General features: G+C 54.2%; 1 protein-coding gene across 7 annotated transcripts; it reads left to right on the top strand.

Moving 5' to 3' along the window:
• Positions 1–1,233: 1,233 nt before the first annotated feature.
• On the top strand, positions 1,234–25,143 carry ARAP3 (ArfGAP with RhoGAP domain, ankyrin repeat and PH domain 3). Of its 7 annotated transcripts, none has more exons than XM_027081780.1 (33): positions 1,237–1,324; positions 2,961–3,504; positions 3,616–3,677; positions 3,783–3,894; positions 7,680–7,880; positions 8,026–8,095; positions 8,367–8,487; positions 8,577–8,761; positions 8,842–8,948; positions 9,180–9,379; positions 9,478–9,563; positions 9,723–9,905; positions 9,991–10,126; positions 10,745–10,861; positions 11,313–11,460; positions 11,568–11,670; positions 13,508–13,727; positions 14,419–14,482; positions 14,729–14,892; positions 17,263–17,475; positions 17,746–17,851; positions 18,937–19,084; positions 19,435–19,503; positions 20,187–20,261; positions 20,360–20,474; positions 22,082–22,210; positions 22,290–22,423; positions 22,661–22,743; positions 22,840–22,875; positions 23,011–23,074; positions 23,175–23,312; positions 23,515–23,553; positions 24,102–25,143. In XM_027081780.1, exons 2-33 carry the CDS (start codon positions 2,978–2,980, stop codon positions 24,585–24,587), a joined length of 4,641 nt encoding a protein of 1,546 aa, XP_026937581.1. In that variant the 5' UTR covers positions 1,237–1,324; positions 2,961–2,977; the 3' UTR covers positions 24,588–25,143. The 7 variants fall into 7 exon arrangements, with proteins under 7 accessions (XP_026937585.1, XP_026937587.1, XP_026937581.1 ...); XM_027081783.1 differs by having other exon boundaries at positions 1,258–1,324; positions 2,993–3,504; XM_027081782.1 differs by lacking the exon at positions 23,515–23,553 and having other exon boundaries at positions 1,238–1,324.
• Positions 25,144–26,898: the final 1,755 nt, after the last annotated feature.

The following is a 26,898-nucleotide window of genomic DNA, read 5'->3' on the forward strand; positions in this document are numbered from 1 at the left end:
AACTTTGCAAAGCAGTGTTTGCACAGGGCCTGTGACATAGTCAGCTTTCAATAACTGGTAGCCATTATTATGGCCATTTGAAGTATTAATTATTATCATTCTCTTTCTCAGCTAGAACGGCTCCAGGAGGCCGAAAATGGCAGTCCCCTTACAAGCTGGGGCAGCTGGGAGAGGCGGGGACCACTTCCCCACATTCCCTTCACCTTCCCCTCAGGCAGGGGTCTTCCCCTAGCTACTGATAGTTCCTGTGTCTGCTGACTCACAGCCAACTTCCTCTCATACAAACCGGAAAGCACAGCCCGGCCAGCGGGCGCCCCTACCCCGCCCCCCAACCCACACACAGCTAAAGGCCAGCCCCACTCGGAGGGGGAGGGGCCTCAGGCTCTGGGGGGCAGGCTCTAAGGTTAGGGCTCCAGGCAAGATCCCGAGAGGGGAGAGGAGCCGTTTCTCCTCAGGGACCCCTCTCCCGCCCCCCCTCACCACACACACACACACACACACACACACACACACACACACACACAAACTGCAGTGGGAGGGTGGGGAGAAGGGGCTTCGCCCCAGGATGCAAAGGCTGCTCGCCGGGTCACCGTGCTTACAGGGCACCAGCCTTATCTTCAAAAAGGCAGCCCCGAAACCTGACCTTCATCTCTGGGAAGAAACCTAGACCAGGCCCTTGGAGAGGGAGAAGCAGTCGCGGACTCCTCCTCCGGGCCTCTGCCTCTTTCCCCCAGGTCATACGGCTGGGCTCCTGAAGGTTCGCCAGCTTGGAAGGCTGTGGATATCCGTGACTTGTGGATATCAGCTTCTGTTCCCTCATTAACTGGGTACCAGAGTCCAGCCACCCTGCGGGGCGTGGGAGAGATGCCCTGGGGACTTAAGGCCCTATTCTTTTCCCTCCCCTTTCGGCCGGACGGGGAGGGAACAGCGGAGGGCATGCAAAGCTGTCCCCCGCAGCACTCTCCTTCTCTGTCTGGTTCTACCCCTGTCCCCATCTCCGTCTGGTCTCTGCCTTTTTGTCCTGCTCTCTAAGGCTGTCTCGGCCTCCAACCCTGTTCCGGTCCCCCCCCCCTTTCTTGGCCCCTCAAGGGGCTGAGCTTGCCAGGCTGCGAGATAAGCTCAGCGGTTGGGTAAGGAGCCCAAACCTTTTGGAGGCCGCCGCTTGCACAAGGAGTGGCCGGGGCCCCGCCGAGGGAACCGACGAGCGGGGCGGGGCTGGGCCCCGTCGGGGGAGGGCTGAGGGGAGGCGGGGCCGGCGCGGCAGGACCCGGAGCCTACGGCAGCGCGTCGGGCACCTGGGAGCCGACTGCAGCCGCTTAGTGAGGTGAGGACCCCCGCGCCCCCGGGCCCCTGCCTCCCAGACTCCTCCCCATCACCTCCTCGAGAGCGTTCGTGGGATCCCCGGCCCGCTCCGCGCCGGGGGCCCTCCCCTCTCCCCCTCCCCACCGCGACCGCCCCTCCCTCGGGTTGCCGGTCTCTGCCCCCTCCCTCTTTGCCCCCTCCCTCGTCGTAGCCGGAGCTGCTCCGCGCGGCCTGGCCCGCCCCCCCGCACTCCTGCCCCGCGCACCTCCTAGTTCCCAGTCCCATGCCCTCGAGTCGGGCCTGAGTCACCGGGAAACTGGACTCTGAGTCAGGGCGGGAGGCGCAGCACCCCGGCCCTAGCCTGGGGAGGGGCTCGGCCACAGAGAGGCAGAGAGGCCAGAGCTGATGCTGGGGCGAGAGGGAGTCCTGGCCGGGACCCCGCAGGAGAGAAACTGGGAGAGAGCCGTCAGGGCAAAGGCAGAGACAGAAACCTAGAGCCAGTTTCATGTGGCCAGAGACACAGATGAAACCGAAGATCTAGTTAAAATTGGAGACGGAGGCAGGGAGAGGCTTAATGACAGAGAGCAAAACAAGGAGAGGGACCAAGATGGATTTAGAGGTAGAGATGGAGATGGAGATGGAGTGGGGTAGGGACAGGGACAGGGTAGAGATAAAACTCAGGGAGACAGAATCCAAGGTAGGTCTAGGCAGTAGAGCAGGGTCAGGGTCAGGCTGGTGGAATGGGACAGAGCTTCAGAGACCTGAGTCCAAAGGCATGAGCAGGGCGAAGGAGGACTTGGAGAAAGCAGAGGTAGGGGGATGTCATTTCACATTGTGAGTTCCTGCAGGGTGGGTGCTCCTGTTTGCACACGCGTGTGTGAGAAGATGCTGCAGAGTGAAGACCCTGGTGTACCCCTGGTCCCTCATCTCTCTGACTCAGTTCTCTGCCCCATCCTCACTCCCCAAGTGGCCTCTGCTCAGATGTCAGTACTGCTTAGAGCTCTCTGGGCAGCCTGACCAAGGGAGGCAGGATGTGGGGGCAGCCAGAGCCGGAGGGAAAGGAAGGAAGTCTGAGCAGAGACAATAGGTGGAAGGGGAGGGGGAACTGGGAACGTCCAGGATTAGGATGGCCCGAGCCTGTACCTCAGCTCTGGAAACCAGCGGGAGTGGGATCTGCATCTCCCCTCTCCTCCTGTGCCACAGCCGCCCTATCCCCACGCTGTGCCACAGCAGGATTAGGGCACATCGTGGGCCCTTCCTCCCCACCATCCCCCCTTCACCCTGCAGGGGCAGGGTTCCGGCCTCTTGTCCCAGACTTCCTTAGTTGAACGTGCAGCAATGCAGAGGCAGAGCTTTGACCCAGACACAGGGTGGGCAGGAGCTAAGGGACCAACACTGCCATCGATAAGCCAACTTGCTGTGAGCCCTGGGAAAGCCTCTTCCCCTCCCTGGGCCTCAGTTTCCTCATCTGCAAGTGAAGGGGTTCACCTGCAATGAGAAAGCATGTTCTGGGATGGCTCTGCCCCCGGATTACAGGCCTCTGGTCATTCTTCTTTGGAGGAAGACTGGAGTCTGGTACCCCTGTCCAGGCCTCAGACTTTGGCACAGGGAGGGGGAATCTCAGCCTGAGCCCTCCCTTCACCTGCCCCTCCCCCCAGCAATGGCCTGAGCCCCCATGGCTGCCCCTCAGGACCTGGACATCGCTGTGTGGCTGGCCACGGTGCACCTGGAGCAGTATGCAGACGTGTTCCGGCGGCATGGCCTGGCTACAGCGGGTGCAGCCCGGGGCCTGGGCCACGAGGAGCTGAGGCAGTTGGGCATCAACGCCACAGGGCATCGGAAACGCATTCTGCGCCTGCTGCAGGCGGGCACGGCAGAGGGCTCCCCGGATCCCCAGCTGGGAAGTGCCATGGAGCCACCGCCCAGCCCGGCCCCCCAGGCGCAGCCCCCCAAGCCTGTGCCTAAGCCCAGGACGGTATTTGGGGGGCTCAGTGGCTCCACCACCACCCAGAGGCCTGGGTTGAGTCCAGCTCTCTGGAGACCAGAAGCGTCCAAGAGCCCAGAGCCCAGCCCGAGGTCCCCTCCTGTCCCTCAGAGGTCCTCCTCTGAGCAGCCTTCAGCCTTGAATACTGTGGAGATGATGCCCAACGCCATCTACTTCGGCTTGGACTTAAGAGGCGGGGCACAGACAGCTCAGGACATGTGAGTGGAGTTGGCTCCCTGGGGATCCCATGCGGGGGGCAGGGAGGAACAGGGCATGAGGGCTTGTCCTTCCTTCTCTTTCCTTTAATGACACTAGACCTTTCCCCTAAGGGCCCCAGACAGCTCCCAGACAACTGCCCCCACTCCTGCCCTCAGGCCCACAACGGGCACAGGTAGGTGGGTTATCATGGGTTGGGGGAAGAGGGGCAGTGCCCTTCAGGACGTCAGACACTCTCACCTGACCTCTTCCCTGTCTCCCCTTTTTTTCCTCCTGCCAGTGCACATCATGGACCCTGGTTGCCTGTACTATGGTGTCCAGCCTGTGGGGGTCCCAGGGGTCCCCGACAGAAGAGAAGGCAGAGCTATCTGTCAGGAAAGGGCTGAACACAGGTGAGTGGTCCATAGCATGATGATGGCAGGAAGAGGGGCAGCTTGAGGAGCGGTTGAGCTGGTGGTGGCCGTGTTTCCCGTTATCTGTCAAATGTGCATTGAGTGTCCACTGTGTGCCAGCCGGGTTCTTGAGGTACAGGATGAATATGACAGACCCAGTCCCCCATGAGGGAGCTTGTGACTCAGTGGGGACAGACAGGAAATAAAACAGGTAGACAAAGAAATGGATGTATGGTTTAAAATAGGGAGCAGCGCCTTTCATTCCTTAACTATCTTTATTGAGCACCTACTGAGTGCCGGATATCATTGTAGATACTTGGGATAGATCAGAAATCCCTGCCCTTGTGGGGAGATGTTAATTAACAACAGATATAATAAATGAGCTACACCATATGTTAAAAGGTGATAAGTGCCATGGAAAAAATCGAACCGGGTTAGAGGGCTGGGATGGAGTGAGGGGGGAGTGGACTGCAGTTTTTCATGAAGAGTTGCCATTATTAAGAGGATGACATTCAAGCCAAAACTTGAAGGAGGGGACGGAGTTAGCCCTCTTCTAGGAGAAGAGTGTTGCAGGCGGGAAGAGTGGCCAGAATAGAGGCTTTAAAGAGGCCAGTTGCCCACAGGGATCCAGGAGTGATGACAGGGTCGGCCGGGCTGGGGCAGAGTGGGGCAGGGTGGGAAGAGTTGGGGGAGATGCTGCCATCAGAGCTGTAAACGGAGCCAGATGGGTAGGACCTTGTAGGGACTTGCTTTTACTCTAAGTGAAATGGGAAGGCAGCCACTGGAAGGTTTTTCGGTTTTTTGGTTTTTTTTTTTGCGATACACGGGCCTCTCACTGTTGTGGCCTCTCCTGTTGTGGAGCACAGGCTCCGGACGCGCAGGCTCAGCGGCCACGGCTCACGGGCCCAGCCGGTCCGCGGCATGTGGGATCTTCCCGGACCTGGGCACGAACCCGTGTCCCCTGCGTCGGCAGGTGGACTCTCAACCACTGCGCCACCAGGGAAGCCCCGGAAAGGTTTTGACTTACATTTTAAGAATCCCTCTGGTTGCTGTGTTGGGCATGGTCTGTAGGGGGCAAAAGCAGAAGCAGAGAGACTAGTTAGGAGGTTCTTGCAGTGATCTAGGTGAGACATCTCAGGCTAGTGTGATGGGAGTGGAGATGGTGAGAAGTGGTTGGTTTGTGTTGTATTTTGAAGGCGAACCGTCCTGGTAAATTGAGGTGTGAGAGAAAAGAGCAGTCAAGAATGACTTCAGGGGTTCTGGTCTGAGCCTGTACTGTCCGTTGTGGTGGCCAGTAAACAAGTGTGGTTGCTGAACGCATGAAACGTGGCTAGTCTGGTGTGAGCTGTGCTGTAACTATGAAACAACCACATTTCAAAGATTTAGTTCCACAGCACTGTTCTGAGCAACTGGAAGTCCCTCGAGTTGCCATGGTCGGAGATGGGGAGGACTGGGCATAAAGCAGAGGTAGGTGGGGGGCAGATTAGGCGTTCAGTTTTAGATGTGTTGGATTTGAGGTGTGTACTATACACCCAAGAAGAGGTGGCAAATAGGCCACTGGATATACAAGTCTGGAGTGTGGGGAAGAGGTCCGAGCTGCAGATCCAGATTTGTGAGTCGTCAGCATGTGGATGGGTATATGTAGCTGTGAGCGAGTGTTGACAGAGCAGAGAACCAAGCACACTCCAGTATCAAGAGGTTTGGGAGAAGAAGGACAATCAGCAAAACAGGCTGAAAAGAAATGGTTAGTGAAGCAGAGGGAAAAGCAGGAGAAGTTGATGCCACAGGAGCTAAGTGAAGAAAATGTACAAGGAGGAGGGAGAGGTCAGCTATGTCAGGTGCTGCTGAGAGGTTGGGTAAGTTGAGGGCTGAGAATTGACCGCTGGAACTGGTAACATGGAGGTCACTCGGGACCTTGACAAGTGCTGAGGATGAAAGCTGGATCAGAGTGGGCTCAAGAGAGAACGGAAGGAGAGGAGCTGCAAATGTGAAGACAACATTTTTTGAGGAGTTTTTCTGCAAAGAAGAGCAGAGAGTTGGAGTGGTTACTGAGAGTAGAAGTGGAGTCAAGAAGGGGGTTTTTATAGCATAGAATGCTACGTATGTTCATAGGTGAATAGGGATGACCTGGTAGAGAGGGAGAACTAGCTGATGTAGGGGAGAGAAAAGAGAGAAAGTCTGGAGCGATGTCATTGTGTAGGTGAGGGGACTAGGATCAAGTGCTCAGAGGACGGACCGGCTTTAGACAGGGCTATTTATTCCAGTACCGGGAGGAAGGCAGTGTGTGTGTGAAATGGGGCAGATGAGGCACTGGGAGTCTGCGGGGATTCTCGTCTGATGGCTTCAGTTTCTCAGTGAAGTAGGAAACAAACGGGGTAGAGGTTCTCAACCTCAGCGGCACTACCTCCTGGGGAACTTTTTTTTTTTTTTTTACCGGTATACGGGCCTCTCACTGTTGTGGCCTCTCCCATTGCGGAGCACAGGCTCCGGACGCGCAGGCTCAGCAGCCATGGCTCACGGGCCCAGCCGCTCCGCGGCATGTGGGATCTTCCCGGACCTGGGCACGAACCTGTGTGCCCTGCATCGGCAGGCGGACTCTCAACCACTGCGCCACCAGGGAAGCCCCCTGGGGAACTTTTAAAACAACAGGTGCCTGGGCCTCATTCCCAGAGACTCAAATTTAAGTGTCTGGTGTGGGGCTCATATACAGGTATTTTTAAGTTTCCTGGGTGATTCTGTGCAGCTGAGGTAAGGAACCACTGGAAAGTGATAGAGAATAATAGAGGACTTTCTGAGAAGGAACACTTGAAGGATGAGAAGAAGCAGCCCAGGGAAGCGTGCTCTAGGCAGAGGGAACACCGTGTGCAAAGGCTCTGAACTGGGGAAGAGAATGTGGCTGGACTGTAGTAAGCCAAGGTGAGGGCGATACAGGGTGAGGTCAGGGGAGTTGCCACGGGTCTCACTGTACAAAGTCTTGCAGCCCCTGGTAAGGAATTTCAATTTATCCTAAGTGCAGATGGGAAGTCATTGTAGAGGTTCATGCTGGTGAGTGAAATGCTCTCATTTGCATTGTTAAAAGAGCACTCTGGTGTCAGTGGGAGAACGGATGTTTGGTGGGAGGGTGCGAGTGGAAGCAGGTGACCAGTTAGGCGATTCCCTTCACCTCGGTGAGAACTGATGGAAGCTTGGTCCCCGGAGAGAAAGGCAAGAACTTTCTGGAGCAAGAACCAGTCAGGCTTATTGATGAGATATGGGCAACTGTGGCAGAAAGCCATCTACTCAGCCCTTCCCCAAATTTTCTGCCAAGTAATCCTAATGGCAGAGGCGAAGGACTGAAATTTTTTGTTTGTTTGTTTTTTTGGGTTTTTTTTTTTTTTTTTTTTTTTTTTTTTTTGTGGTACGTGGGCCTCTCACTGCTGTGGCCTCTCCCATTGCGGAGCACAGACTCCGGATGCGCAGGCTCAGCGGCCATGGCCCACGGGCCCAGCCGCTCCACGGCATGTGAGATCTTCCCGGACCGGGGCACGAACCCGTGTCCCCTGCATCGGCAGGTGGACTCTCAACCGCTGCGCCACCAGGGAAGCCCAGACTGAAAGTTTTCAAATGCAAAGTCCAAGTGTGCTCGGGGAAGAAGCTCCATGCTAGTGTTTTGGGTTCTCAACCTCCCTGTTCCCCTGTTTGAAAAGCAGATCCAGTACCTGCCAGGCATTCCACTAGGCGCTGAGGGTGGGGCTGTCCAGGGAACTGGGTCTAATGTGTGTCCCTCTCTGTCTTGGCCCCCACAGGCTCAGCAGGCAGGATCTGGAGGCACGAGAGGACGCTGGCTATGCCAGCCTTGAGCTGCCGGGGGATTCCACCCTCTCACTGCCTGCCCTGGACGCGGAGACCAACGATGACCTCATTTCACCCTATGCCAGCTTCTCCTCCACGGCAGACCGCCCCACGCCCCTGCTCAGTGGCTGGCTAGACAAGCTCTCCCCTCAGGGGTGGGGCTGCTGGGAAGGGCAGGGGAGGGGGGCGTGGGAGGCTGCGTGGTGGTGGTGGAGGTCAGGCCCCAAGTGCTCCCAGCTCCTAGGACGCCCCGGGATGCAGCTTCCACCACTTACTGGTATCGGCCCCTGCCTTCCCCAGAAACTACGTCTTCCAGAGGCGCTTTGTGCAGTTCAATGGGAGGAGTCTGATGTACTTTGGCAGCGATAAGGTGGGTCCGGGAGATGCTACATGGGGCCTGGGGAAAGGGAGAGGGAGAGGGAGGGCTGAGGGAGGCTCAGGACTGGAAGGCCAGTCCCCCCCTGGTGGGGGAGGCAGGTACCGCATGACTGGTGTCAGCATCTAAAGGAGCTCGGTTAGCAGCTGTACCCCACTGCTTGCGGAATGAGTGCTGATCTCATTAAAAGTTGGCACTGGCCCCCCCGGGGTCAGCGCACGTGGCTGAGTTCCTGTCCCCATGGGCCAATGGTCTGTCCCTCCAGGACCCCTTCCCCAAGGGTGTGATCCCTCTGACAGCCATCGAGATGACCCGCAGCAGCAAGGACAACAAGTTCCAGGTCGTCACTGGCCAGAGGGTGTTCGTGTTCCGCACAGAGAGCGAGGGTGAGGGCCAGGGCCTCCCGGGCCAGGGCAGGGCTGGGGAGGCCAGGTAAGCACACAGCCGGCTGACCCTCTTCCCTGTCCCCCACCAGCTCAGCGGGACACGTGGTGCTCCACGATGCAATCCTGCTTGAAGGAGCAGCGCCTCCTGGGCCACCCCCGGCCCCCACAGCCACCCCGACCCCTTCGCACGGGCATGCTGGAGCTGCGTGGGCACAAGGCCAAGGTGTTTGCTGCGTTGAGCCCCGGAGAGCTGGCCCTGTACAAGAGTGAGCAGGTGAGGAGGGCCGGGCTGGGGCCGAGGGGCCTGACCTATAGCCCATTCTGGCCTCACTGTGCCTGCCCCGACCCTGCCAGGCCTTCTCTCTGGGCATCGGGATCTGCTTCATTGAACTGCAAGGCTGCAGCGTCCGGGAGACCAAGAGTCGCAGCTTCGACCTGCTCACACCGCATCGCTGCTTCAGGTGGGGCCCAGACTGGCAGGAGGCAAGGCTCGGGGAGAGACATTGGTGGGGGCACAGGGGTGCAGAGGACCCGGGACCTCCTCAGTAGGATTCAGTGGGTGTGCACTGACAGGAGGCCAGTGAACAGGGTCAAGGATGTCAGGAAGGTCTGGGCTGGCCCACATGTGGCCAGGGGGATGGAACAGGTCGGGGGGTATGTCCATGCCCACGGACTGGCTGTCCACCCCTCAGCTTCACAGCCGAGTCTGGGGGGGCTCGGCAGAGCTGGGCGGCCGCTCTGCAGGAAGCAGTAACCGAGACCCTGTCTGACTACGAGGTGGCTGAGAAGATCTGGTCCAATCGGGCAAACCGGCACTGTGCGGACTGTGAGGCCTCCCGCCCGGACTGGGCCGCTGTCAACCTGGGGGTGGTCATCTGCAAGCAGTGCGCAGGTGAGGGCTGGAGCCTGTAGCTGAAATGGGGAGAAGGAGGGAGTTGGGGGCAGGAGGGCTCAGGGTGCCCCTGCCACATGCCCTTCACACCCTAACAGGTCAGCACCGGGCCCTGGGTTCTGGGATCTCCAAGGTGCAGAGCCTGAAGCTGGACACAAGTGTCTGGAGTAATGAGATAGTGCAGGTGAGGAGTCTGAAGAGGAAGAAAGTGTGTGTGGGGGGCCGGGGTTGCGGATGGAAGGAGAGCATGCAGAAAAGGCCTTGGGTCCTGCTTGGGGCAGGATTGGAATGTCTGGGGACTCTTGAGTTCCTGTCACTTGCCTCTGCCCCTGTCATCCTACAGTTGTTCATTGTCCTGGGAAATGATCGTGCCAACCGCTTCTGGGCTGGAGCGCTACCCCCAGGTGAAGGGCTGCATCCAGATAGCACCCCTGGCCCTCGGGGAGAGTTCATCTCCCGGAAGTACCGGCTAGGTCTCTTCCGGAAACCCCACCCTCAGTATCCAGATCATAGCCAGCTTCTCCAGGTAGGAGGGAGGGCCGGGGCTGACGGGGAGGGGGGAAAGCAGTCTCTGAGTTGAAATGCCTAAACTTGCAGTGTTCTCCCTGTAGGCACTATGTGCAGCTGTGGCAGGACCCAACCTGCTAAAGAACATGACCCAGCTCCTCTGCGTCGAGGCTTTTGAGGGAGAGGAGCCCTGGTCCCCTCCAGCCCTCGATGGCAGCTTCCCTGGTCTCCTGCCCGCAGGTAATCCCCACCAATGCCTCCTCTCTCTCCCTGCAAGAACTCCCAGCCCCGACCTGAGCCTTGGTTCTTCCGGGGGGCGGGGGGAGGGGCAATTACCTCTCACCCAGCCCATCACAATGGTCCAGCCTGGGCAGTTTCCCAACCCTCCAGGTCCTCCAGGTCCTATTTCTTGATGTTATGAAATGACCACTGTCTGGAATGGATCTGGAGGTTTGAGGTGTTACTGCTGGCCTACCCCTGATGGGATCAACCAGTAGGCCGGGTCCCGCCTCCCCAGGGGTAGTCTGATCATAGAAATGGTCAAGTTATAGAGGCTGGTCTCCAGTAGTCGTGCCAAAGGGGCCAAGACACTTGCAGGATGGCCCATGCTCTGAGGCCTCCACCCAGAGCTGACTTGTGGTGGGGACAGACAGTGGGCAAGGCCTGGCTTGGAAGCCTCGTCACTCCCTGCCACCCTCTTTTCTAATCTAGGTGGTGAGATGTCCCCACTGGGCTCTACTTGGCCATGCTGCCAATGGAGTTGGGTCCCACTGTCTTGCTTGATTCAATCCCTTCCCAAGGAGGTCAGGCCGTCCCATTACACTGGCTTGACCTGACCACTTCTTCTTCCCCTTGCAGACCCCTCCCCTGGCGTGTACAATGAGGTGGTGGTGCCTGCCACTTACAGCAGCTTCCTGTACTGTGGTCCCGTTAGCAACAAAGCTGGACCGCCACCCCCTCGCAGGGGCCGAGATGGTGAGAAGGGAGGGCAGAAACCCTCTGGGATGCGAGGAGGTGGGCAGAAACCAGGATGGGAACGGGTGTTCCATAGAGGGACAGGGAGGAGAGGACGGGGATGGGACATGCCTTGGAGTGGGCTGGGTGCCGGGAGTCAGAGAGGGACCATGGCAGGTGGCAGCATTGGGTGATGGTTGAGAGGCTGTGCTTTGAAGTCAGACTGTGGAGGTCAAATTCCAACTCCGCTACTTTCTACCCATGTGACTTGGGCAAGCTACTCAAATTCTGAGCCCCAGTTTCTCCTTCTGCAAAACAGGAGTGAATGTAAAACCCACCTCATAGAGCCGTGAAGATTACGTGAGATCATACACAGGCAGAGGGCTTGGCATAGAATAAATATCTGGTAAATGGGAATTCTGACAGTGGGGACAGAGGTCAGCCGCCTGCTGACCATCAGTTTCCTTCTTAGCTCCCCCCCGACTGTGGTGCGTGCTGGGTGCGGCTCTGGAAATGTTTGTGTCAGAAAGCAGCCCTGAACCCCTCAACCTCATCCAGCCCCAGGATGTCGTATGTCTGGGTGTGAACCCCCCACCCACTGACCCAGGTGACCTCGACAGGTAACACCCACCATGTTCCCTGAACTCCCCTTTTCCCTTCCTGAGCCTGAGCCTGCCAACCCCCTCACTCACCCCCATTCTCCGCCCGGACCTCATCTTCTCTCCAGGTTCCCCTTTTCCTTTGAGCTCGTCCTCACTGGGGGGAGGATCCAACATTTTGGCACAGATGGAGCCGAGAGTCTGGAGGCCTGGACCAGCGCCGTGGGCAAGGTGAGATAGCCGAGACCCCCTCCCTGACAGCTCATGGTTTCCCTGTCCCCACCTGCCCCCATCCTGTCCTCTCTTATTCCTACAGCCACTCCTACCCCTTCCACTAACAGCTAAGGTTGACTGAGCGCTTATTCTGTACCAGGCCCTGTGTTAAACTCTGCCCACTCAATGTCTCAGTTAAATTTCACAACAACCCTCAGAGGTAAGGATTATTAATACTTCACACCTAAAGAACTCAGAGGTTATGAAGTCACGTGGTCAAGGTCACAGAGCTAGGAGGCAGCAGAGCACAGCACGAAAATCAGGCCTCTGTCTCCAAAGCTCATGGGCCAAACCTCACTGTGCTGGGCCTCTTTCCACAGAGAGGCTGCCTCTGACTCCCACTCCCTTCCCCCAACCCTCAGATCTCCAAGTCCACAGGCAAAGCTGCCTTCATCTGTTCCACCTTCTCCATTCCCAGGGAAGCCACTGTCTCTCCACCCTGCATCCCCTCTGTGGCATTAAAAGTTCAGGCGCGAGAGTCAGATATCCTGGGACTTGAGTCCTCCAACTCTCACATGTGAGCTCTTCCATGTGAGTAGAGTGGTGTAAAAGACCCCACCCCCCAGTGTTGAGGATTAAGTGACACGCGAGGCCTACACTGCCCGGCACGCAGCAAGCCCTCCACCTGTGGGTGCTGAAGTAGTAATGGCAATGATGATGACAATCGCTCCCATCCTTAAACAGCTTTTCCCCCAGCCCTGCTCCACCTTCCACTCACCATCCTGGCGCCCTCCTGACAACTCCTTAGAAAGTTGTGTGCTCTGGCAGCCTGCAGTTCCTCCTTAACCCCTTGTGGCTGCCCCCCTCTGCCATACTCTTCTGAGCTGCTACCCTGCAGGTGGCTGGTGACCTGTCCTTGGTAAAGTCCAAGGGCCTCCTTCTGGCCTCACCAGGTAGTCTCTGCATCTCACACTCCTCTGTGGGAAATGCTCCCCTGCTTTGGCTTCTGACCCCACTCTCCTGGTTTGCCTGTAACTCCTCACACCAAGAAGTTATCTCCATATCCTCTAAGGGCTTTGTCATGGCCAGGTCCAAGTCTCTTCGTATTATCTACTCTCCAAAAATCTAGCCCATCCTTTAAGGCAGTGCTACCCCAAGTGTGGTCTATTAACCCATCCTGGCCCAGGGACTCTGTTATGGCCCATGACAGCTTAAGTACAGGGCTTGAGTCAGCATTTAGAGTCTTTCACAGCAATTTGACAGAGAGATTTTATGTGTGCAGTCTAATTTTAAAACTTGGGGGCTTATTTTGTAATTCTTCTCATTTCATTTTTCTAGTAATTCATTTTGTTGCTTTTTAATGAAAGTGTTGGTTCGTGACAGATTGGAAGATTTTTTTAAAACTCCCTGTTCCTTCACCGCAAGTAGCTTGAGAAGCACTGCTTTGAGGTTCACCTCGAATAGTCCTTTCTCCATGAAGCCTCTGCCCGGCCCCAAGAGGGTGGGACTTCCCGGGGCCTCGTGACTCTTCGGTTACAGCATGTAGCTACCCATTCCGTCTTCCCCTACATCCCAATTAAGGGCATAAGGCTGCCTGCCACACAGGGATCTTCTCTGGGTTGGCTGGAGCAAATCAAATTGAATTGCATTTCTTTCTTGTTTTTCTCCATCCATCTCCTGTCTCCTTCACCGGTCTTTCCTTCATTCTCTCCCCATCCCTTTCATTCCTCTGTTTCCTTGGCTTTCTCTCCATGTTTTTCTCTGCCTTTCCCTATCCCTCTCACTCTTACTTCTCTCCCCCACTCCTTGTCTCTTTCCTTATTTTCCTCTCTCCCCTTGTCCTCCTGCCTCACAGTGGTTCTCCCCACTGAGCTGTCACCAGCTGCTGGGCCCTGGACTGCTGCGGCTGGGCCGCCTGTGGCTGCGGTCCCCTTCCCATACTGCCCTGGCCCCTGGCCTCTGGCTGTCTGGGTTCGGACTTCTTCGTGGAGATCACCTCTTCCTGTGCCCAGCATCGGGCCCGGGCCCCCCAGCCCCCGAGGACATGGTTCATCTGCGCCGGCTACAGGAGATCAGTGAGCAGGGCTGGGGGCAGGGATGAAGGGTGGCTATGGGGAGTTAGGGTGGGTAGTGGACCTTCATCTATTTGGGGGTCCCTATGGGAGACAGCAGGAATAGTGGATTCAGGCACAAGTTCTGGAGTCAAATTGCCCAGATTTAGAACCCCACCTCCATCACTTCCTGGCTGTGTGACCTTGGACAAGTTACTTAACCTCTCTGTGCTTTAGTTGCCTCATCCTCACAACAGGCACAATATTAGGGTTGTAATGAGTTTCAAATAAGGCAATGCCTGTAAAACACTTATCACAGAGCCTGTCAGGAGGCATCTTGTAGGTATTCAATAAATGTTATTTGTTATAAATGTTATTGTTATTATCATTATTTGGAGTTGCTTGCTTGTTGGGAACTGGGAGAAGGGACTGGGAATTCTCATTTCCTCTTAAAAGAGGAACAGTGTAGGATAGTGTTTTGAGGTTTTGGAGACAAACTTGAGTTCTATTTTATAGCAGGTAATCTGAGGCAAGTTACTTAATCTCTCTGAGCTTATGTGTAAAATGGGGATAACAATATGTAACTCACAGGATTTATTGCAGTATTGTTTGTAAGGCTCCTAGCATGGAACCTACGTACCTTAAATACTTAATAAATATTAGTCACTATGATGAAGACGACAACGATGATAATGTCCAATGATTCTCCTCCCAGGTGTGGTCTCAGCCACTGACACCCCAGACAAGAAAGAGCATTTGGTTCTGGTGGAGACAGGAAGGTAAGTCTTGCCACTACCCTTGACTCTGGGCCCCCCTTTCTAGAGCACAGCTCACACCCTCCACCCTGGCCTGCTGGACCACTGCCCATTTCCTCAAAGCCACTTCCCTAGTTCAGGGGCCCTGTCTGGGTTGGGTGTTGTTGCCCCCTGCTGGTGTCTCTGGGAGGTCTGGTCCTTGTGCTCCTGGGCCTCTTAGTCGGAGGACTCCTCTGGAGCTGGCTCTGACTCAGGTCTCTTGGGTCTCAGGACACTGTATCTGCAGGCAGAGGGCCGGCTAGACTTCTCAGCATGGAACGCGGCCATTGCCGGGGCAGCCGGCGGGGGAGGCACAGGGCTGCAGGAGCAGCAGATGAGCCGGGGTGACATCCCCATCATTGTGGATGCCTGCATCAGTTTTGTCACTCAGCATGGTGAGTGGGTACTGGCTGACACCGAGTGGGGGATGGGGAACGTGGGCGCAGCGGGGGGGCAGGTATTTGCCCTGTGTGTGTGTGATTTGCCTTCAAAAGCTTTGCCTCCAGAGACTGCAGCCTGACAGCAACGACTGTATGACCCTTGGCAAGCTGCTTTGCTTTTGTGAGCCTCAGTTCCCTCATCTTTAAAATGGGGCTACTAACAGTGTCATCTTCCAAGATAGTTGTGATAGTGAGATAACACATGTAAAGCATTTAGTGCAGGACCTGGCAGGTAGTGAAGTGTTCCAAGGCAGCTGTTACTGGGGCGTGGGCATGGAATGAGGGGGGCACTGAGTTGTGACTGGAGATGCAGAGCCATGGAGAACAAAGAGGGGGCAGCTACAAGGCAAGAGCCACGCTGTGCAGCAAAATCCTTGGGGCTCTGAGCAGAATTATTCTGTGTGGGAGGTTTTCCAGCCATAAAGGATCAGCTATGCAAGGGGTTCCCAGAATTCTTTGTGAGTTTTTGGCCTCCGTTTTATTTTCTTTCCCAAGTAAGGACTAAGTTGAATCTCTTTTCCCTGCAAACCCTCTTTAGAAGGCTGGGCTCTTGAGAAGGAAAATTCACAGAAAACTAAGGAGGACAGTCAAGGGGTAAAAGGCACATCCATGCACCGACAAGTAGTTGTGCTTACTACACGGACAAGGGATAGTTAGTGGCTAAAGACATTCTCCACGCCTTGGCAGTAGCCTCGTGCACTGACTTCCCCCACTCACTAGACCCCTATCCCCTTCCCAGCCTCCCTCGTGTTCATAAGAGGATTGAAGTAGGAGGCCCAGTGAAAAAGCCCTGGGGAAAGTGTGGGTGTTCTTCCCTGCTCCTCCACAGTTCCTGCACTGCCACTCTTCGTTCAACAAATGTTTATTGAGCTGCTCCCCTGTGCCAGACACGGGGGATATGGCAGTGAACGAGGAAGGTTATATGAAGCTCAGAGACTGGTGGGAGAGATGGGTAATAATTAAGAAAACAAATACAGTCAGTCAGTTCTCGCGATTCACAGTACTTATATTCTATAAAGTCACTGAAAGGACTGGATCAATGAATGCTGAACCGTTGCCCCAGTGGAAATACAGGGTTAGGTTCCTGGGAAACTCTGGTCATATTTTCATTAATTGATCAATATGTAACTTTGTTTTATGTGTCTTTCTGTTTAAAGACACTTTTTTTTTAAGCTTCCATCTTTTTTTTTCCTCTTTTTTTTAAAAGTGAAGTATAGTTAATTCATAATGTTGAATGTGTTAGTTTCAAATATATGGCAAAGTGATTCAGTTTTATATATATATATATATATATATTCTTTTCCATTATAGTTATTATAAGATATTGAGTATAGTTCCAAGCTTTCATCTTTAAAAAAAATTTTTTTGAAGTATAATATTAGATAAATTACAAGGGTACAATATAGTGATTCACAATTTTTGAAGTTTATAGTCCATTTATAGTTATTCTAAAATATTTGCTGTCTTCCCTGTGTTGTACAATATATTCTTATAGCTTATTTTATACCAAATAGTTTGTACCTCTTACTCTCCTACCCCTATACTGCCCCTCCCCCATTCCTTCTCGTCACTGGTAACCACTAGTTTGTTCTCTGTATCTGTGAGTCTGCTTTAAAGATACTTTATTTAATATAAATTGTTGATTTGTTAATTTTGACCTCACAGCCAGCAATACTCAGCAACTCATGCCTGAACAAAGTTTATCTGACACATGTATTTTCTCAACAAGGCACATCAGAGCCTTCTTGTGCTTAGGAACGCTAGACAGCACTTCAGCACTACACTTGGGGGCTAGTTTAAACCGTGAAATCTCCCCCAAAAAAGAAGCACAAGATGCAAAAAATGTGACTTTAACTATACCACGAAATGATACTTGTTTACCATATGAGGCCTTAGCTAGAAACATGTCCATCAGGCAACTCAAAATTTTCTCCACTTGGGCATGTTCACAAGTGACTGCAAAGTGCCACAAGTATTGATTCGGGGGCTCCAAATATACTTTAGCAAGTAGATGAATTCATAAGTATAGAACCTGTGAATAATGAGGCCTGAGTGTAATGTGATTTCAGAGTGCTATTTAAAGATCAAAGTGGGGGAGGGGAGAAAGAGAGAGAGTGAAGGGTGCTGCTGTGTGATTAGGCAAGGACCTTCTGATGATGAGGGCTGGAGCAGGGACCTGAGAAGCAAGACCACAGAGGCCGATTTCTTCCTCTCTGACCCTCCTGCCTCCAATAGCCACATACCATGAGGGGTGACAGACAGGATGGTGGGTGGGTTGTGGCAGGTCTTTGGGCAGCGGTGAGCTGAGATGATGGCCGTTCTCAGGGCTCCGGCTGGAGGGCGTATACCGGAAAGGGGGTGCCCGTGCCCGCAGCCTGCGGCTCCTGGCTGAGTTTCGGCGGGATGCCCGGTCAGTGAAGCTCCGACCAGGGGAGCACTTTGTGGAGGATGTCACTGACACGCTCAAACGCTTCTTTCGAGAGCTTGATGACCCTGTGACCTCTGCTCGGTTGCTGCCTCGCTGGAGGGAGGCTGCCGGTAGGTGCTCCCAAGATCCCTAAGAACTCCTCACCGACAACCAAGAACCAACCAGGAACTCCACCCACCCCACCAGAATCCCTGAGCCTCCCCTGTGGGATTGGGCGGCCGCCCTCCCCAATACTCCTCCACTGGAAGATCACCCAGGGACTCAGCTCAAGGCAAGGTGGGAAGGGGGCAGAAACACATCCATCCTGGGTTTGTTTCTCTAAAAATCCCTCTACTCTTCCTTCCCTGACCCTCTCCAACCCTTCCCCATCCCATCCCCAGAGCTGCCCCAGAAGAACCAGCGCCTGGAGAAATACAAAGAAGTGATTGGCTGCCTGCCACGGGTCAACCGCCGCACGCTGGCCACCCTCATTGGGCATCTCTATCGGTCAGTACAGCCGGACCCCCTGCAGGCTTCCTCCCTGACCCTTCATCACCTCTGTCCAACCCCCTGGCTTACATTCACATATTCATCCCACAGATAATTGTTAAGTGAAGGTATCACAACATAAAGGCTCACAGCGTGGACTTTGGAGTCAGACAGACCTAGGCCTTAATCCAGCTCCACTATTCTAGCGCATGACTTTATTTTTTTATTTATTTTGGCCACACCACGCGGCCTGCGGGATTTTAGTTCCCCAACCAGGGACTGAACACAGGCCCTTGGCGGTGAAAGCTCAGAGTCCTAACCACTGGACCGCCAGGAAATTCCCTAGCGTGTGGCTTTAGAGAAGTTATTTGCTGTCACTGAGCCTCGGTTTCCTCATTTGTAACAGGAAGATGGTATAAGGAATAGTATCCACCGCATAGGTTATACGAGATTTAAATGAGATGATCCTTGTAAGCTTCTTACTACAGCACCTGGCATGTATGTAGTAAGCATTCAGAAATGGTGAGCATCAGTATTATTTTGTTTTATTTATTATTCTATGCCAGGCAAAGATTAAATGTTGACGACACAAAGAAGAATAAGATGCACACCTACCTTTACCAGTCTATTGGGGAGACAGAATTTTAAATGATTCCAGGGTGAGCCTCAGCTCTGTTGTACTGATTACACTATATCACAGGGACTGGACAACTATGGCCTATGGGCCAGATCCAGCCCATTACTTGCTTTTGTAAATAAAGTTTTGTACATAAAATATAAAGTCATGCCCATTCATTTATATATTTTCAATGGTTCCTTTCACCCTACACAGCAGACTGTATAGCCTGAAAGCCTAAAATATTTACTCTCTGTCCCCTTACATAAAAAGTTTGCTGACCCCTATTTATAAGTCTGTCTCTCCCCTAGACTGGGAGCACTTAGAGCCAGGGTTTTGTCTAACTCACTGCCGTATCCCAAGCGCTTAGCTCAGGGCCTGGCATACAGTAGAGACTCAATAACCTTTTGCTGAGTGAAGGGAGGGGTCGATGAACAAGTGAGCGGAAGCTCACTGCATTCCTCATGACCCTCACACCCCTCTGCAGGGTGCAGAAGTGTGCGGCTCTAAACCAGATGTGCACGCGGAACCTGGCCCTGCTATTTGCACCCAGCGTGTTCCAGACGGATGGGCGGGGGGAGCACGAGGTGCGGGTGCTGCAGGAACTCATTGACGGCTACATCTCTGTGTTTGATGTAAGCTTTCCCAACCCCTGACCTACAGTCCCTCTTCCTGGACTCTGGATCCTGCTCACCCTAACAAAGGCCCAGCCTAGCCCTCTGAAGGCCTTCCACATCAGGGACCACCTCCCAGAGCCCTGGGCCCCAATCTCCTGTAACTATGCTCCTAACATGCTTGCCCCACTGGTTCTTAGCTCTTCTGGCCTCTAACCCTCTCCTACAGGTGCTCCGGTCTTGCACATCTCTCCCTGCTTCCCTCCTTTCCCGGCAGCCCGCCCCCCCCCCCCCGCCAATGCGCACACACACACACACACACACACACACACACACACACACACCCCTTCACCCTTTTGGCTCTTCCACAGATCGACCCTGACCAGGTAGCTCAGATTGACTTGGAGGTCAGTCTTATCACCACTTGGAAGGATGTGCAGGTAACTTGTCCTGACCCTAGACTCCCGAGTGGGCCAGGAGGGGACATCAGGACAGGAAGGTGACCATCTGCTTCTGGACACTGGCCCTCAGTTCTTTGGGACACAGGAAACCCAAGGAGAGGAGTGCTTTGGGGAGGGGGTTTGGTTTAGGATTTGCTCCATTTATTCCACCATGAGGATTCTTTACAAAAGGGTGGCAGGAGCACTTCAGTTTCATGTGTAAGAGATCCAAGGAAGGGTTAGCTAAGTTAGACAAATAGGTGAGAAGAATAACAAATACAGTAGCCAACGGCTGAGGACTAATTCTATTCCAAGCACCTGTACTCTCGCTTTAGCACCACCCAACTCCAGGAGGTAGGTAGTCCCATTTTTTCAAAGAAACTGAGGTTTGGAGGGTCACTTACTCAAGGTTGTACTGTAGCAAGTGGCAGAGTTGGAACCCAGACAGTCTGACTCCAAACCTGTCTTCCCAAGCACAGCTGCACTGCCTTGGGAAGCTCTGTACACAGTTCCGCCATGCCTGGAGATTTTTCTCTTTGAAGGACCTGAGCGATGTTTGGAATGAGGGTTGGGAGGAGGCTTCTGTGGCGGGGGGGAGCACTCGTGAGGCAACCCGAGGAGTCCTCTGACCTTGATTCTTTGCACCGTCTGGGTCCTCCTGATTTCTTTACCCCTCCCCTCAGCTGTCCCAGGCTGGAGACCTCATCATGGAGGTTTTTATAGAGCAGCAGCTCCCAGACAATTGTGTCACCCTGAAGGTCAGTCCTGAGGGGACAGGAGGGGAGATGAGAGGATGGTGGGGGGCTGGGGCAATGGCCTGACCGGCACGGGTCCTCTGCTCTTGCCCTGACCCCAGGTGTCCCCAACACTGACTGCCGAGGAGCTGACTAACCAGGTACTGGAGATTCGGGGGACGGCAGCCGGGATGGACTTGTGGGTGACGTTTGAGATTCGAGAGCGTGGGGAGCTTGGTGAGTATGACCGTGCATGTGCGCATGCACGTGTGGTGCGGGGTGAAAGTCACCAAGACTTATGTGTTACCAGATATGCAGTTGTCCACTTGCTCTTTCTCAGTACTCTCTGCCCTCTTGGCTTTCGTGGACCCCACAGAACCTTGGTTTCCCTTCCACCTCAAAGGAGGCTTCTCTTTCTCCTTTGCCCAGACTCCAAATGCTGGAGGAACCAAGGGCTCAGTCCTCAACCCTCTTCCTTTCTCTGTCTACATTTTTTCCTTGGATGAGCTCATCCATTCCCGTGGCTCTAAATGCCATTAATAAGCTGGCCCCCAAATGTTTATGTGTGACCCAGACCTCTCCTCTGAGCTCCGGCCTCACATATCCAGCTGGCTACTTGACACATCCACTTGTACATCTTATAGCATCTCACATTTAAAACGTCTAAGACCAGGACTTCCCTGGCAGTCCAGTGGTTAAGACTCCATACCTCCACTGGAGGGGCTGCGGGTTTGATCCCTGGTTGGGGAACTGAGATCCCACAAGCCGCGTGGCACAGCCAAAAAAAAAAATGAAAAAAAGAAAAAAAGTCTAAGACCAAACTCAGTTCCCAGTCCCCTCGCCTAACAAAATGCCCAAGCCATTTCCTAGTTTCCCTAACTCGGTCAGTGCACCAGCATTCACCCAGTTATCAAGGACAGACACTTGGGAGTCTTCTGGGACTCCTTCCTTTCCTTCATCTTCATACACAATGGGCAACTAGTCCTCTTGAGTCATTTCGAATCTATCACCTCCATCTCCATCGTTACCACCAACCTAGTTGAAATCACCATGATCTTTCTACTTCCCAGCATTAACCACTAAAATGTACAGCCCGGGAAAGGGCATAGCTGGCCAATGTTCCCTTCTCGCCCCCCAGCAATCCATTTTCCGCGCAGCAGTCAATGAGCATTTCAAGCATAAATCATCATGCTATTCGCATGGTTAAACCCTTCCAATGGTTTCCCATTGAACTTAAAATAAAATTCAAACCCCTTATTATAGCCCACAAGACCCTGCATGTCTGGCCCTTGCTTATTTCTCAGACCTCGTCTCACATAACGTATTCTCTTCGACTGAGCCGCACTGACTGTTTAGTTCCTCAAGCACACCTTTCTAACTCAGGCCCTTTGGTGTTGCATTTTGTCACGCCTGAAGTCTTCTTCCCCCGATCTCAGTGTGGCTTGTTCTTCCCAATCCTTAGGTCCTCTGAGTCTCATCTTCAAATGCCTCCTCTGAAAGGCTTTGCCTGGTCACCCTGTCTCAGTAGCTGCCCTGTTACTGTCTCTCAGCTTCTTATTGCTTCTTTCAGAATAATGGTTTGTCTTTAGTGACCTCATTTACTTATCTGTTATTCTCTGCTCCCTCGCCAGGCTGTGGGCTTTGTGAAGGCAGGCTGTGTGTTTCATGCTCCCCACTGTATCCCCAGGGCAGCCCAGCACCTGGCACAGTCAGTGCTAAATAATGTCTGTGGCTGGATGGTGGAATGGACGAATGAATGAATGAGCGACTGGTGGGCGAGGAGGGGGGCGCTCCAGGCTGTGGATCGATATCTGGTTGATACCTACCCTCATCTTGCCCCTTAGAGCGGCCACTGCACCCCAAGGAAAGGGTCCTAGAGCAGGCCCTACAATGGTGCCAGCTCCCAGAGCCCTGCTCGGCCTCCCTGCTCTTGAGAAAAGTCTCCCTGGCCCATGCCGGCTGCCTCTTCACAGGTGAGCCTCCTGCTTCAGCCCAGCACCTCCCAGGCCTCTTTCAGGGACCCTCCACCTAGCCCTGCCCATCTGTGCCCAGGTATCCGCCGTGAGAGCCCACGGGTGGGCCTGTTGCGGTGTCGGGAAGAACCGCCCCGCCTGCTGGGAAACCGCTTCCAGGAGAGATTCTTTCTGCTGCGTGGCCGCTGCCTGCTGCTGCTCAAGGAGAAGAAGGTGGGCCCTAGGCGAGCAGGGAGGGATGCTGGGTGGCCGTGTGGGAGGAGCCCTGACGGCACTGACCCTGTCACTCCACAGCCCATGTTCTCATCAATCTCATTGCTTCCCTGGCCCTTTGACTTCTGTGACCCTTTGACCTCACACAACCCCAGTGCTTCCATGACTTCTTGACCTCCTTAACCACGGTCCTTCTCTCTCACCTCTCAACCTCACTGACTGCCTTCGCGTTGTCAGAGCTCTAAACCAGAACGGGAGTGGCCTTTGGAAGGTGCCAAGGTCTACCTGGGAATCCGCAAGAAGTTCAAGCCTCCCACCCCGTGAGTTTTTTTCCCCAGTCCACACTTCTAGAGCCTTCCTGCTGCCACCCTGCTGGCCTTTCCGATCACCCATCACTGTTCTCCTTTGCCTCTCAGGTGGGGCTTCACGTTGATCCTGGAGAAGATGCACCTGTGAGTACCTCCCAGCCTGGCTTCTCCTGTGGCCCAGTCAGGCTCCCTGTCCTCTACCTTCTCGCTTTTTCTATCTTCCATCCCTCTAGCTGTGACCCCTTCCCCTCCTGCTGATCCCCCTCTGATCACCCCCAGCTACCTGTCCTGCACAGACGAGGATGAGATGTGGGACTGGGCCACCAGCATCCTCAAAGCCCAGGTGAGGGGAAAGAGAGAGCTGAGGGGTAGGTCTGTGGACTCAGCACTAACCCTCAGCACCTCCCATGCCCACCAGTGCCATCCCCTCACCCTCTCTCCAGCATGATGACCAGCAGCCAGTGGTCTTACGACGCCGTTCCTCCTCTGACCTCGCCCGTCAGAAGTTTGGCACCATGCCTTTGCTGCCCATCCGTGGGGATGACAGTGGGGCCACCCTCCTCTCTGCCAATCAGACCCTGGTGAGGTCCCCCTAGCCTGCCCCAACCCCTCCGGGTCCCTGCTCACGCCCTTGCCACACTGCAGAAAGGAGTGGCGTGCCTGCCAGCTTGGTGCCCCCTCTGCCTTCTCTATGCCCCAATCTCTACACCTACCTCCTGTTGCCAGGCCTCACTGTGTCTCTGTGTCTCTCCCTCCCTGCCTCCCCACCCCACCTGTGCCCAGCGGCGACTTCACAACCGGAGGACCCTGTCCATGTTCTTTGTGAGTACTGTGCCTGCTCCAGTTGTGTGCCTGTCAACCCTGTGTCCCTGTGTTCCTCTGTGCTGCCTGAGCCGGTGTGCTCTCTGTATTTGTCCTGATGCAGACCATCATTGAGTGTGTGTGTGTGTGTGTGTGTGTGAGAGAGAGAGAGAGAGAGAGAGAGAGAGAGAGTGTGTGTATTGGGACCAAAAGGAATGAGGAAAACAAGGGATGGTAGGATGCGGTGAGGAAAGGGGAAAGTGGTCACAGGATCTGAGAAATAGAAGGGAAGTGGTTACGTGAATGCATTTTGGAGTCAGACAGACCTGGGTTCAAGCCCCAGCACCACCTTTTACTTAACTGTGTGATCTTGGGCAACTTACTTAACCCCTCTGTACCTCAGCTCACTCACCTGCAGTGTAACCATCATACAGGGTTGTTTTTGACATCATACATGCAAAGTATTTTGCAGCATCTGGTAAAGAGGAAGAGCTCAATAAATGTTAGCGATTAATAATCTGGTAACTCTAACTCTGTGCCTGCCTCTGGTTACCCCCATTTCCATCCAGCCAATGAAGTCATCCCAGGGGTCTGTGGAGGAGCAAGAGGAACTGGAGGAGCCTGTGTACGAGGAGCCGGTATATGAGGAAGTGGGGGCCTTCCCCGAGCTGACCGAAGACACCTCCACCTCCTTCTCCATCACACCGGAGCGGACAGCCAAGCCAGAGACCCCACTGGCCAGCCAGCGGTCCTTTGATCAGTCTCCTCTGCCCAAAGCAGGCCCCCTGGGCTGGGAGGAGAGACCACCTGAGCCCCCTCCGGGGCCCCCTTCAAAGAGCAGCCCCCAGTCACGTGGGTCCCTGGAGGAGCAGCTGCTCCAGGAGCTCAGCAGCCTCATCCTGAGGAAGGGAGAGACCACCGTAGGCCTGGGCAGCCCCTCTCAGCCCTCCAGCCCCCAGCCCCCGAGCCCCAATGGCCTTCCAACACAGACACCTGGCTTCCCCACCCAAGCTCCCTGCACTTCCAGTCCATCCCCCAGCCAGCCCCTCACATGACCCTGGGACCAGCAGTCTGAGGGGTAGGTAACCAAAGGCCCAAGCTCTCCCCATGGCAGACCCTGCTGGGAGCATCCTTTGCCCTGGTTGATAAGACTCTAGAAGCCAGTATAGTGCTGTGGAAGGAGAACGGGGCCGAGAGCTCCCGAGGCTGCGTCCTGCTCAGAGAAAGGCAGGTCGTGGTGCCTCTCTGGGCCTCCGCTGACTTACCTGTACCATGAAGTAACTGAAATAAGGAGAATGGTGAATCTCAAACTGTTTCTCAGAGCTGTAAGCCCCACATAGTTTCCCTCGAGAAGGGCAGCTTCCGCTCTATGTATTTGATATGTAGGGGTTCTATGAGAGATCTTGGGTTTGAAAAGAATGGTTTTATGCATTAACAAAAAAAAGATTTGGAAGGCACAGATTTGAATGATCTCCAAGTTTATCCTACCCCACCTTCAACATTCAGAGACTACAGTGAAGCCCCAGAGTGGGGAGGTTGATTAGGGCTGGGAACTGGGGCAAAGAGGAGCCAGAAAGGATGCGTCACTGTTAATAAACCTTGGAACAAAAAGACTGCCATTTTTTACTTCATTCATTCAATTATTCAACAGATATATATATATATATATTTTTTTTTTTTTTTTTTTTTTGCGGTACACGGGCCTCTCACTGTTGTGGCCTCTCCCGTTGCGGAGCACAGGTTCCGGACGCGCAGGCTCAGCGGCCATGGCTCATGGGCCCAGCAGCTCTGCGGCATGTGGGATCCTCCTGGACCGGGGCACGAACCCGTGTCCCCTGCATCGGCAGGTGGACGCTCAACCACTGCGCCACCAGGGAAGCCCCAACAGATATATATTGAACACCTAATTGGTGCCAGCTATTGAGGATATAGTGTGAACAAAAGAGATGGGGGTCCTTGCTTTAAGGGGAACAGAATATGCACACACAAACAAAGGGCTGTGAAGAAACTAAACCAAAGTGATGTGCTTGTGGAGGTGACATTTGGGCTGGGTGGAGGGTAAAGGTAAGAAGCCAGGCATGTGGAGTGCTGGGAGGAGGAGCACTCCAGAAGGAAAGGGAAGGCAGTAGGCATGAAGGCTCTGCAACAGGAAGGGAGTTGTCATGTTGGGGGAAGAGCAAGGAGGCTGGAGTGGCTGGAGCACAGTGAGTGGGGAGCTGGACAAGAGGGGGAAAGACTGGCAGGGACCCAGTGATGAACAGCCTTGTGGGCCATGAGTTTATTCTGAAGCAGTTGAGGAGTCTTAGGGAAGAGAGGGATGAGATTTTGCTTCCTTTGAACAAAAAGATCAATCACTCTGGCTGTTTTCTGAACAATGGGTTGTAGGGGGAAGACTGGAAGCAAGGAGGCCAGATATCAGACCAGGAGACTGATAATGGGGACTTGGACCAGGTTGGTGGTTCTGGAAATTGAGGGAAGTTGATCAATGGGAGATAGAACCTATAGGCCTTGCTGATGGGTGGAAGGTGGGGGTAGGAGGAAGGGTACATAGACTCTGGCTTTCTAACTCTCCTAAGTGGATGGAGAATGGTTCCATCTAGTATGTTACCTGGGGGAGGTGACTGGGGAAGGATCAGGTAGAAGGAGCCGTTTGAAAGTTTGAGGTACCTATTTAGATGAAGTGGTGGTGTCAGGTGAGCTGTTGGAAATGTGAATCTGGAGTTTGGGCCACAGATATCTGCCTTTTCCAAGTCGGGGGTGTAGTGAGGAGGTGTGGGCCATGGATAGGTGAGGAGGATGAGGAAAGTGTGTGTGCAGATCCTCAGAAAGCAGTGCCAGGGCGGGGATAGGGGGTATGTCCTGGGGTGTAGAACCTTAAGGGCAGGCCCTAAAGCCGATAGGCGCTTTCTGGGTTGCAAGTCCCCACTCTCATCTCCCAGCTCTCATCTCCCAGCTCACGCCCACTCCATTGGCCCTGTCTTTTCCTCTGGTACTGGTTCCTTCCTGGCTCCAGGCGTCTTTCTCACCCTCACTCACGCAGGCTTTTCCAGTTCAGTGGGAATTAGGAAAAGGTCTGGGATCAGCCCTGTTTCTCTCATCACACGCATCTGCGCTCAGGCATCCAGTGATTCAGTTTCCCTGGTTACAGATTTGAGTTCCTCACCATCCTTCACCCATCGCGTCGGGATTGGAGGTCTGCATATGTAAATGAATGATTAGAAATAATTACGAGCTAAGTCAATAGCTCTCCACCAGAAATAGAACCCAGGCGTCTTGACACAGAAACCTGGGGTTCCCCCTACCGCCCAGCGGACGCGGCGTCCACAGGGCGGTGCGGACCCTTTCCGGGGTATTCTCAGCAGTAAC

Source organism: Aethalodelphis obliquidens, unplaced genomic scaffold (genome assembly GCF_003676395.1).
Source record: "Aethalodelphis obliquidens isolate GAN/ISIS:26980383/991018 unplaced genomic scaffold, ASM367639v1 scaffold45, whole genome shotgun sequence".
NCBI lineage: Eukaryota > Metazoa > Chordata > Mammalia > Artiodactyla > Delphinidae > Aethalodelphis > Aethalodelphis obliquidens.

Excerpts from the sequence above, each read along its gene's own strand:
- ARAP3 (XM_027081780.1), top strand. The coding sequence starts at position 2,978 with ATGGCTGCCCCTCAGGACCTGGACATCGCTGTGTGGCTGGCCACGGTG. Across the intron at positions 3,678-3,782 it reads CAGGCCCACAACGGGCACAG|TGCACATCATGGACCCTGGT; the intron begins GTAGGTGGGTTA and ends TCCTCCTGCCAG. Across the intron at positions 11,671-13,507 it reads GGACCAGCGCCGTGGGCAAG|TGGTTCTCCCCACTGAGCTG; the intron begins GTGAGATAGCCG and ends CCTGCCTCACAG.